Consider the following 12,806-nt stretch of genomic DNA (forward strand, 5'->3'; position numbering starts at 1 on the left):
GAGACATGTGTCTGCCAGTGCAGACAAAGCATAGGTACTGGACTGTGGGGTTTGATGAGCAGACCTCGGGAAAGGACTGCTGTTGGCTGTGAGGAGACAGTCAAAGGGGTGGGGGAGAGTAGCTCTTCAACCAGAAATGCTCACGCAGAAAGCAAGCCTGTAGAGCCACAGAAGTGAGGTGCCATTGCTGAATGAAGCACAAAGTGTGAGGCTGCCATTGCAGCCCCTCTTCCCATGCACCAGCCCCTGCCTCCCTGGACACTAGAAAAGGATCCTGCCAGGGCTGGCTCTCTTTGTGCTTGTGACTGCCATCTCCCCCACCCCCTGCCCCTGCACTCCACTGCCACTGGCAGGCTCAGATGCTCCAGGGAAGTCTGAGGCACAGACGCCCGTAGGTGGTCCTCATGCAGAAGTGGGGCTGAAACCACAGCTGAGACATAGGAGCTGTGAAACTAAGGAAAATGAGCTGAAACCTCTCCTTACAACAGTACAGATAGCAGATTTACACACCTGTGACAGGTTTTATAAACTCAGCACCTGCGGAACATCTGAATGATCAACAAGTGATCCCATAATACACAGAAATCTCCTGTATTCCTATACACTAACAAAACCTATCAGAAAATGAAATTAAGAAAACAATCCCATTTATCATTACATCAAGGCTTCCCAGGTGGCTCAGCAGTAAAGAATCCACCTGCAGGAGATGGTTTCAATGTCTGGGTCAGGAAGATCCCCTGGAGGAGGAAATGGCAACCCACTCCAGTATTCTTTCATGGAAAATCCCATGGATGATAGAGGAGCCTGGCAGGCTATAGTCCATGTGGTTGTGAAGAATCAGACACAACTAAGTGAGCATGCACACACCATTGCATCAAAAAGAATAAAACACCAAGAAGATACCAACTGAAGGAGGCAAAAGACCTGTACTCTAAAACTATAAGAAGCTAATGAAAGAAACTGAAGATGACACAGACAGAAAGACATACTGTGCCCCTGAATTGGAAGAATCAACACTGTCAAAATGACTATAATACCCAAGGTAATCTACAGATTCAATGCAATCTCTACCAAATTACCAATGGCATTTTTTATAAAACTAGAACAAACATTTTTTTAATTTGTATGGAAACACAAAAAACCTCAAAAAGCAACATAAGCTTGAGAAAAAAATAACAGAGCTGGAGGACTCAGGCTCCCTGACTTTACACTATACTATTATACAAAACTACAATATTCAAAATAGTATGGTATTGGCACAAATATAGAAACATAGATTAGTGGAACAGCATAAAGAGCTCAGAAATAAATTCAAGTACTCAAAGTCAATTAATCTATAATAAAGAGGCAAGAATTTATAATGCAGAAAAGATAGACTCTTCAATAAGTGATACTCAGCAAATTGGACAGCTGCATGTAAAAGAAATAAATTAGAACATTTTCTAACACCATATACAAATATAATGGATTAAAGAACTAATGTTAAGACCATATACCATAGAACTACCAGAGGAAAAGAAGACATAAACAAGACATTCTTTGACAGAAATTACAGCAATTTCTTTTATATACACCTCCTAAAGAAAAGGAAATAAAAGCAAAAGTAAACAGATGAGACCTAATTAAACTTAAAAGGTTTTGCACAGCAAAGGAAACCACTGACAAAACAAAAGGACAACCTACTGAATGGGAGAAAATATTTGCCAATGATATGACCAATCAAGGAATTTAATATCCAACATATATAAACAACTATACATCTCAACATCAAAGAAAAGATTAAAAAATGGGCAGAAGAATTGAACACTTTTCCAAAGAGGAAATGCAGACAGCCAATGGGTACATGAAAAGATGCTCAACATTGCTAATGATCAGGGAACTGCAAATCAAAAACACAATGAGATTTTTACCTCATATCTGTCAGAAGTGCTATCATCAAAAACAACAAGTGGAACAAATGTTGGCAAGGATATGGAGAAAAGAGAGCCCTTGTACACTGTTTATGGGAATGTAAATTAATACAATCACCATGGAAAAGTGTGGAGGTCCCTCAAAACAGTAAAAATAGATCTACCATATGACCACTCTTGATTACATATCCAAAAAAAACAAAAACACTAATTCAGCAAGATACAGGCACCTCAATGTTCACAGCAGCATTATTTACAATTGTGAAATTATGGCAGCAAACTCAGGGTCCATCAACAGATGAATGGATAAAAAGATGTGGATTACACTTACACACACACACACACACACACAATGGACTACTATTCAGTCATAAAAAGGTATTAAATTTTGTCATTTGCAGCAACACGCATGGACTTGGAAGCCATTAAGCTACATAAAATGTCAAACAAAGAAAGACAAATACTCTATAATATCACTTATATGTGGAATCTATATAACCCAGTAGTGAATATAACAAAAAAGAAGACGACTCACAGGTACAGAAATGAACTATATGAACTACTGGCTACCAGTAGGGAGGTAGCAATATAGGGGTTGGGGAGTAGAGGTAAAAGCTATCGCATGTAAGATAGGCTCAAGATGTACTTACTGTACAATACTGAGAACACAGTCAATATTTTTAACAATTGTAAATGGAAAACAATCTTTAAAAATTGCATAAAAATATAAGATTTTTAAAATTTAAGATAATACATGTCATTTTGATATTATTTAATCCTTATGTTTTTAAAATATGCATTGGTACTTTTAAAAGCTCAAAGAATCTACATCAAAAGGAATGGAAGTTTCCCTGATGATTATTCATCATCTTTAGTTTTCACACATGAAATAAACATGCTCAATTGTTAAAAAATTTCCCTTAACTTCTCTAAATGAACACTGCCACCTATTTTATGCACTTGTGAAACTGTCTAGTGCTTTATCACAATCTCAGTAGTTTTTCCATCTTGATGAAAACAGTCATTCTTAAACAAACATTGAAATGTGATTCTTATTTGTCAAAGTGAGATTCCTGATGTAGTTGATGAGTCAGTGGGGAGGCAAAATGGCAGGGCTAAGACTGCCCAGGAGACAAATAGCCAGCCAGTCTTAGTGACATCATTAGCTGATTTTGAATCAAAGAAGACAGACGGGAGCTATTCGAGCAGTTCAAAAAGAATCTGGTGATGTCGTTTAAATAGAAATGACACCTGGAAATCAGAAATGGCCTGAGGCCCTGGAAAGCCAAAATGCTTCAGACAAATCTAGCAACTTGACCTTAAATCAGGCTCCAAAGACACATAAACAAGATCTTACCTCACTCTAATCCAGACACATAGAGTCATGGTACCTCAGGATGCTAGAAGACACCTGGAAACCCAGATGAATCATAGGGGAACCCACTGATGGTATAATGAGTATATGCACCAAGCCATATAAATTAATACTTCAGAAAGTTTCATGAGGTAAAAAGGCAATAATGATGCTAAAGTCATCATTGCACTGTATATACAGCATCACCAGCCTAAGTCATTACTGTTTTCATATTTATCTTTTTTTTCTATTTGAAACATAACTTATTACAGTATTAGTGGTAAATATGTTAAAAATCAAAATAAAAAAATCAAATGAACCCAGAAGTTTAAAGTTGACTAAAACTTAACATATTTTTCTTAACATCAATAAAGAAAACCAATCATTTTGACTGTGGACTTATTGATGCCAAATGTCATATAAAAAGATGATTCTTATCCCAGTTCCAACTGGATATCCAAATTCTAATCAATGAAACTTATTTAGGGCATAATAGACCCTGAGAACTTATTACAAGGCAAGGATAACAGTAATGGAGAAGGAAATGGCAACCCACTCCAGTATTCTTGCCTGGAGAATCCCATTCACAGAGGAACCTGATGGGTTGCAGAGAGTCAGACTCAACTTAGCGACTAAACAACAAGGATAACAGTGGAAACTTCAAGATTACAGTTTAAATAAATAGATATAGAAAGTAATGTCCCAGATAATATCATAAACTAATAAATCTAGAATCAGAAACTTCTAGCTTCACTAATAGTACCTAATACAGGGAAGTAACTATTACACATATTCTTGAAAAGAAGCTTCTCAGAATTGTTAATCATCTCCACTGTATGTGCCTTCGGTTCCAAACAGTAACAAAATCAGCTTCATTTTCTGCCAACCTCTTCAGTGCTTCAGGGACAGCATTACTACCTTTGATTATACATTAAACTTATTCCTGACTAAAAAGTGTTGAACTTGCTATATTGTCTGCCTGGAACTCCTTTCTCTCAAGACCCCACATGGATGTCTCCTCTACACCACATAGAGGTCTCTACTTAAAAACATCTCTGACAATCTTATCTAAAGTAGTAACACACATATACACACACATCTCTGTTTTATTATCTTTCTAGTCCTTATCACTATCTGAAATTATCTTACTTATTCAACATCTATATCTTTCTTCATTAGAATATAAATTCTATAGGTAAAGAGACATTGCATAATTTTCCCCAGGTGGATCTCCAGTGCCCAAAACAGAAAAACAGAGCAAATACATAATAAATACTTGTTCACTACATGACTAACTTCTCTGCCATAAGATCCATTCATTTCTCTTACTGAAAAGTTACCAGGTTCTTAGTTATTTCAACTATTTACTATATTAAGTGTAGCTATTTAAAATATTATCTATTTATTTCCTTAGCACACAGTAAAATGCACAAAAAGGAAAACATTAAGGATGAAACAAAATTTTATAAAACTAGGTTTCAGTTCAGTCGCTCAGTCGTGTCCGACTCTTTGCGACCCCATGAACTGCAGCACGTCAGTCCTCCCTGTCCATCACCAACTCCCAGAGTTCACTCAAAGTCATGTCCACTGAGTCAGTGTGATGCCATCCAGCCATCACCGACTTGATGATCAGCCTCTGTCATTCCCTTCTCCTCCTGCCCCCAATCCCTCCCAGCATCATAGTCTTTTCCAATGAGTCAACTCTTCTTATGAGGTGGCCAAAGTACTGGAGTTTCAGCTTTAGCATCATTCCTTCCAAAGAACACCCAGGACTGATCTCCTTTATAATGGACTGGTTGGATCTCCTTGCAGTCCAAGGAACTCTCAAGAGTCTTCGCCAATACCACAGTTCAAAAGCATCAATTCTTCAGCGCTGAGCTTTCTTTATAGTCCAACTCTCACATCCATACATGACTACTGGAAAAACCATAGCCTTGACTAGATGGACCTTTGTTGGCAAAGTAATGTCTCTGCTTTTTAATATGCTATCTAGGTTGGTCATAACTTTCCTTCCAAGGAGTAAGCGCCTTTTAATTTCATGGCTGCAACCACCATCTGCGGTGATTTTGGAGCCCAGAAAAATGAAGTCTGACACTGTTTCCCCATCTATTTCCCATGAAGTCATGGGACCAGATGCCATGATCTTAGTTTTCTGAATGTTGAGCTTTAAGCCAACTTTTTCACTCTCCTCTTTCACTTTCATCAAGAGGCTTTTTAGTTGCTCTTCACTTTCTGCCGTAAGGGTGGTGTCATCTGCATATCTGAGGTTATTGATATTTCTCCTGGCAATCTTGATTCAGCTTGTTCTTCTTCCAGCCCAGCGTTTCTCATGATGTACTCTGCATATAAGTTAAATAAGCAGGGTGACAATATACAGCCTTGACGTACTCCTTTTTCTATTTGGAACCAGTCTGTTGTTCCATGTCCAGTTCTAACTGTTGCTTCCTGACCTGCATAAACCGGGTATACACACTGAAAAATCAGCATTCTGGGACTACTTTGTGAAAGTAGTACTATTCTGTTCAAAGAGCCTCAGGAATCCTGATACTATGTAATGTAATATGTAATTTAATGTAACTAGTTGTTGCTCAGTCACTTAGTTGTTTCTATTTGTGATCCCATGGACTGCAGCATGCCGGGCTTCCCTGTCCTTCACATCTCCCAGAGCTTGCTCAAACTCATGTCCATTGAGTCGATGATGCCATCCAACTATCTTGTCCTCTTTTGTTTCCTTCTCCTCCTGCCTTCTATCTTTCCCAGCATTAGGGTCTTTTCCAATAAGCTGGCTCTTCTCATCAGGTGGCTAAATTATTGAAACTTCAGCTTAGCTACAGTGCTTCCAATGAATATTCAGGGTTGATCTCCTTTAGGATAGACTGGTTTGATCTCCCTTACTCTCAAGAGTCTTCTCCAGTACCACAGTTCGAAAGCATCAATTCTTCAGCGCTCAGCCTTCTTGATGGTCCAACTCTCACATCTATACATGACTACTGGAAAAACCATAGCTTTGACTATACAGACTTTTGTTGCCAAAGTAAAATCTCTGCTTTTTCATATGCTGTCTAGGTTTGTCATGGAGCTTCCCTGGTGGCTCACACCATAATCTCCCTGCAATGCAAGAGACCCAGGTTCGATCCCTGGGTTGGGACAATACCCTGGAGAAGGAAATGGCAACCTACTTCAGTATTCTTGCCTGGAGAATCCCATGGATGGAGAAGCCTGGTGGGCCCATAGAGTTGCAGAGAGTTGTACATGACTGAAGTGACTTTGCATGCAGCTGGTTTGTCATTGCCTTTCTTCCAAGCTATCACTGGAGCTATCACTGGAGAAGGGAATGGCAAACTACTTCAGCATTCTTGTCTTGAGAACCCCATGAACAGTATGAAAAGGCAAAAAGATATAACACTGAAAGATGAACTCCCCAAGTTGGTAGGTGCCCAATATGCTACTGGAGAAGAGCGGAAAAACAGCTCCAGAAGGAATGAAAATGCTGAGCCAAAGCCAAAACAACGACCAGTTGTGGATGCATCTGGTGGTGAAAGTAAAACCGGATGCTGTAAAGAACATATTGCATAGGAACCTACAAGGTTATATCCACGAATCAAGGTAAACTGGAAGTGGTCAAACAGGAGATGGCAAGAGTGAAGACTGACATTTTAGCAATCAGTGAATTAAAATGGACCGGAATGGGTAAATTTAATTCAGGTGACCATTATATTTACTACTGTGGGCAAGAATCCCTTAGAAGAAATGGAGAAGCCCTCAGAGTCAACAAGAAAGTCCAAAATGCAGTACTTGGGTGCAATCTTAAAAACAACAGAATGATCTCTGTTCATTTCCAAGGCAAACTATTCAGTATCAAAGTAATTCAAGTCTATGCCTCAACCACTAATGTTGAAGAAGCTGAACAGTTCTATGAAGACCTATAAGATCTTCTAGAACTAACACCAAAAAAAGATGTCCTTTTCATCATAGGGGACTGGAATGCAAAAGTAGGAAGTCAAGAGATACCTGAAGTAACATGAAAGCTTGGCCTTGGAGTACAAAATGAAGCAGGGCAAAGGCTAACAAAGTTTTGGTAAGAGAATGCACTGGTCATAGCAGACATCCTCTTCCAACAACACAAGAGAAGACTCTACACATGGACATCACCAGATGGTCAATACCAAAATCAGACTGATTATATTCTTTGCAGCCGAAGACGGAGAAGCTCTATACGACAGTCAGCAAAAACAAGACCCAGAGCTGACTGTGCTCAGATCATGAATTCCTAATTGCAAAATTCAGACTACAACTGAAGTAAGTAGGGAAAACCACCAGGCCATTCAGGTATGACCTAAATCAAATCCCTTATGATTATACAGTGGAAGTGACAAATAGATTCAAGGGATTAGATCTGACAGAGTGCCTGAAGAACTATGGACAGAGGTTCGTAACAATGCACAGGAGGCCCTGATCAAAACCATCCTCAAGATAAATGCAAAACGACTGCCTGAGGAGGCCTTACAATTAGCTGAGAAAAGAAGAGAAGCTAAAGGCAAAGGAGAAAAGGAAAGATATACCCATTTGAATGCAGTGTTCCGAAGAACAGCAAGGAGAGACAAGAAAGCTTTCCTAAGTGAGAAATATCAAAGAAATAGAGAAAAACAATAGGAAGACTAGAGAACACTTCAAGAAAATTAGAGATACCACGGGAACATTTCATGCAAAGATGGGTACAATAAAGGAGAGAGATGGTATGGACCTAACAGAAGCAGAAGACACTGAGAAGAGGTGGCAACAATACACAGAAGAACTATTCATAAAAGAGCTTAATGACCCAGATATCCATGATGGTGTGAGCACTCACCTAGAGCCAGACATCCTGGAGTGTGAAGTCAAGTGGGCCCTAGGAAGCACTACTACAAACAAAGCTAGTGGAGGTGATAGAATTCCAGCTGAGCTATTTCAAATCCTAAAAGATGCTGCTGCTGAAGTGCTGCACTCAATATGCCAGCAAATTTGGAAAACTCAGCAGTGGCCACAGGACTAGAAAAGGTTTTCATTCCAATCCCAAAGAAGGGCAATGCCAAATGTAACTTGTAACTAGATAAATTTTTAAATGACCTTAAATTAAAAAGCTCTCCACCTCCCTAATTCTGTTTTACTTTCCTTTATACCATTTCGTCTCCACCTGACATGTTACGTTTTCATGTGTTCTTTTTATTATTTCTCACGCACTATAATCTGGGATTCCCTGGTGACTCAAGACAGTAAAGAATTTGTCTCCAATGTGGGAGACCCAGGTTGGATCCATCAGTTGGGAAGATCCCCTGGGGAAAGGAATGACAACTCACTCCAGTATTCTTCCCTGGAGAATTCCATGGAAGAGGAGCCCAGAGGGCTACAGTCCATGGAGTCACAAAGAGTCATACATGACTAGCGACTAACACAAATACACACACACTATAATCTACATTCTTTTGAGAGTAAGACAATTCCTTGGTTTGTTCAATACATTATTCCCAGCATCTAGAATAATGTCTGGTTCTTAGCAGACTTTCATAAATATTCATTTAATGAATAAATGCATGAAAATCAAAAGGTAAGTTAATTATAATTTAAGTTTGCTTGAATATAAAATATCTTTTTCTTAAAGTATTTATCCAAAAAGGTTAAGAGTTTTAATACTTAAATGAGTACATTTCTCTTATCTAAAAAATTGTTATGATATACACTATTTCCTCTGTAATTCCCCATGTATATTGCATTACTGTAGTAGAACCCAGATGTTATCCAGGCAATTGCAATTTCACCAGGATCACACTACAAATAATTGGTTTCATGTTCATTCATCTCACCGAAAATTGGAAAATATCTTGAATTGCTGTAATAAATAGTAACATCTTCTTTCTAGTAGCCATTCCAAAGTAGGTATAAGTTCTATTTCTTCTTCACCACCTATTTTAGTAACCTGCATATATAAAGGACAAAACATGACTCAACTTTCTTAAAAAACCATGCACTATATTCAGGAAATTACAAAAAGCTGTATTTGGCTCATAGCTAGTTGCCTTTATAGTAAGCTTTTTCTGTAACTGACCTCTGCCACTTCATCTACACTCAAACTTGATTTCCCTTCACAAATAACCATTACTTTGAATCTCATAATTTTTACATTTTCTATAAAATATTTATGAACTTAATTTTAACTACATGGATGCAACAGTTTCTAAGTGCATAATAATCCCAATCTCCAGATAATCCCATTTTGACATTCAAAAAACAAGATATGCTTCCTCTCTTCCCAAGAGTATCTCTCCCCCATCTAAATGTAATATTTTCTTAAATTTCTTTCATAAATAAAAGTTGCCTATATCAACACATATGCATTTATATGCATGTTTTTATTTATTTAGAAGTTGTTCATTCCACTTTCAATTGATAATACATGTTTGAGGTATTTCCGTATCTGCACAGTCTACTACTTCATTTACATTTACATGCCCATGTACATCTAAGAGTTTAGTTAGGAGAATGAAAGGGCAGAAAAAGTCAGATAGACATTAAACAAATGATGGAAACAAATTAATTGTGTACTTACAACTTGTGGTAAATATCAAGGTTTTCTCTAAGAGTATAATATGGAAATTTCTAGATCTGGGAATGAAGTTTCTGAAAAATCTGAGAAAATACTCTACTTTTATTATTACAATACTTACTATGCCAGCAAATGCCTGTTTTCTAGTTCTTCTTTTAATAAATTACACTAAATATTAAAAAAACACCTGAGAGGTAAAAAAAAATTCTTAAAATTGAATCCTCAAACATAAAATTCTACAAAAAAGAAAAAAAGTCACTATTAAATAACTCGCTCAAGGAGGCTCTTAAACATAAACTGTTACTCAAATGACCAGATTTGTCTGAAACCCCAAAAGATGAATTTGTCTAATTATGTTATAAAATTAATGATTTTTCCATTATGATTCTGAAATTTTTAAAAATCCTTGTAAATATTACCTTTGAGATAAATGAAGCAGTAATAATCCAAAATTCTTTGCAATGTCTAGCTCTGTGGGCAGACACTACATAAAGATCATATGGATTATAAAGAGCTTTAGAATTTTTTCGAAGGAGGCAATATATAAATTCTCCATCATCTTTCAAAGGTTCCTGAGGTTGAAAAAAATGTAATTAACGTGACCAAATTAAGTAATAAAATGGTTAAACAGATTATTCAATAAGCTGAAACAATTTTAACATAGATTAAAATAAGAAGGGAACCCAAAGTCAATGCTCTGTGACAACCTCGATGGATGGTGTGGGAAAGGAAGTGAGGGGGTGTTCAACAGGGAGGGGACACATGTATACCTACAGTCGATTCATTCTGATGTACGGCAGAAACTATCACAGTACTGTAAAGTAATTATCGTCAAATTAAAAATAAATAAATAAAAAAGAATAGTATCACTGAATGAAGCTAACATGAAATTGTGTCTATGCAAAGCTCAATAAAATCACTCTTCTTAAAGATTGAAGGTATTTAATTTTCATTCTTATAATGTGGTGATAAAACATCCATGAGAATTGATCTATATACTTACTAACGTGCTTATTAACCTGAAGAACTTGATGATACACCTAGTTTTCACATCTCTTAAATTTGAGATTAAAGCTTGATCATTTTAATCTCATTTAAATTGATACAGAAATTAATTAAAAGTTAGGTAATTTGAGAAAAGTCATAAAGTCAGGAAGTAGCAAAGTAAGGATTTGAATGCAACTCTGATTCTAAATCCACATTCTGAGCTATTGCAATATATTAAACATCACTTCCTTACTTACCTGGCATTATTGAGAAATCATTCATTCTACATTAAGCAAAAATTTTAAAAGAAATTTATTTATTTCAGTTTTGAAACTTTTAACTTTGCTGACAAAAATTCTACATCAAAGTCAATCAGTCTTTTTGAAAAGCTAAATTTTATTATAAAAAGAATTTAGTAACTGAACAATTTCTAACTACTGTAATTTAAAATCTTAGATTCAGTTTTAATTTAAAAAAGGCTTTCTTCCTTGAAGACACTGTTCTTCTCAACTGTCTCAGCTGTTTTTCTTTTTTCTTATTTTGACGTCTGATATAATGTGCTCTTAAAAACCTTAATAAACAACCTTAAAAACTGTAAATAAAATGAAATAATAAACTCTGGGTAATGACTTATATATTACATGAACTTTGTTACAGTTATTTAACTACTTGAGGCATTTCTACTCTAAATTACATCTCCAAAAAATTAAGATTACTAGAAATTTAGTGTAGATACAATTATTCTAGGTGGATCATATATGTAATTAAATAATCTAATTACAGAAGCAGAATAATAATATGTTCCAATTATTCTTTTTCAATTAAAAACAAGTGTTACTTTTTATATTCTCAATCCTTTCTCCACATACAAATGAAACATATCCTATCAGAGAGTCCATAGAGAGCTTATGATAGTAAACTCATGTACAGCTATGTTTTTTTATTTATTTATTTATTTTTTATGTTGCAATGATTTTGAGGTACACAATGCTGAGAAATACTTTTTCCCCCTTTCTCAGTTCTCTTGAAATTTGAATTTTGTTCTTCAGAAAAGTTCTAATCACTTAAGAGTCCTTTTTTGGCACCTGAGGTACAACGTTCCCTCTTTCCCACCTTTAAACTAAAGCAAAAAGAAATTGATTGGATATTTACTAATGCTTTATTTCTGAGATAAATCTTACATTTTCATATTATTGTACTTTATTAACATTCTGCTGGAAGAATTTTTTTTTCAGGAAATTTTATCTGTAATTATTTTTTAAATAGACAGTTTTCTATGATATTGAAAGATATTTGATTTTAATATCATTGTAAGTCAATTTTGTAAGACAAATTTTGAAGCTTTTAAAATTTGTTTAGTTTTTCAAGTTTTTTTTTTTTTAATTTTTCAGCACTTTATTATTTTTTTTTATTTGATAAATTTAACACCTTTTATTGCCATACCTCATTTTACTGTGCTTTGCTTTAGTGAGCTTTATAGATACATGTTTTTTTTTTTTTTTTTTTCCTTGTTAATTTTCTGTTTAGTTGATCTATCCATAAGTGTGACTGGGGATTAAAGTCTCCCACTATTATTGTGTTATTGTTAATTTCTCCTTTCATATTTGTTAGGATTTGTCTTACATACTGCGGTGCTCCCATGTTGGGTGGATATATATTTATAATTGTTATATCTTCTTCTTGGATTGATCCTTTGATCATTATGTAGTGACCTTCTTTGTCTCTTTTCACAGCCTTTGTTTTAAAGTCTAATTTATCTGATATGAGTATTGTGACTCCTGCTTTCTTTTGGTCCCAATTTGCATGGAAAATCTTTTTCCAGCCCTTCACTTTCAGTCTGTATGTGTCCCCTGTTTTGAGGTGGGTCTCTTGTAGACAACATATGTAGGGGTCTTGTTTTTGTATCCATTCAGCCAGTCTTTGTCTTTTGGTTGGGACATTCAACCCATTTACGTTTAAGGTAATTACTAATAAG

General features: G+C 35.9%; 1 protein-coding gene across 1 annotated transcript in view; it reads right to left on the reverse strand.

Annotated features, from left to right (window-relative positions):
- The window catches only part of DNAH14 (dynein axonemal heavy chain 14), a 354,570-nt gene that overhangs the window by 316,826 nt on the left and 24,938 nt on the right, over window positions 1–12,806 (reverse strand). Inside the window, exons 5-6 of the mRNA XM_070384410.1 lie at window positions 10,264–10,416; window positions 9,105–9,217 (exon numbers count right to left, since the gene is read on the reverse strand). Of these exons, the coding sequence (XP_070240511.1) occupies window positions 9,105–9,217; window positions 10,264–10,416 (266 nt within the window). The remainder of the gene's footprint in view (window positions 1–9,104; window positions 9,218–10,263; window positions 10,417–12,806) is intronic.

Source organism: Bos mutus, chromosome 16, assembly GCF_027580195.1.
Source record: "Bos mutus isolate GX-2022 chromosome 16, NWIPB_WYAK_1.1, whole genome shotgun sequence".
NCBI classification, from domain to species: domain Eukaryota; kingdom Metazoa; phylum Chordata; class Mammalia; order Artiodactyla; family Bovidae; genus Bos; species Bos mutus.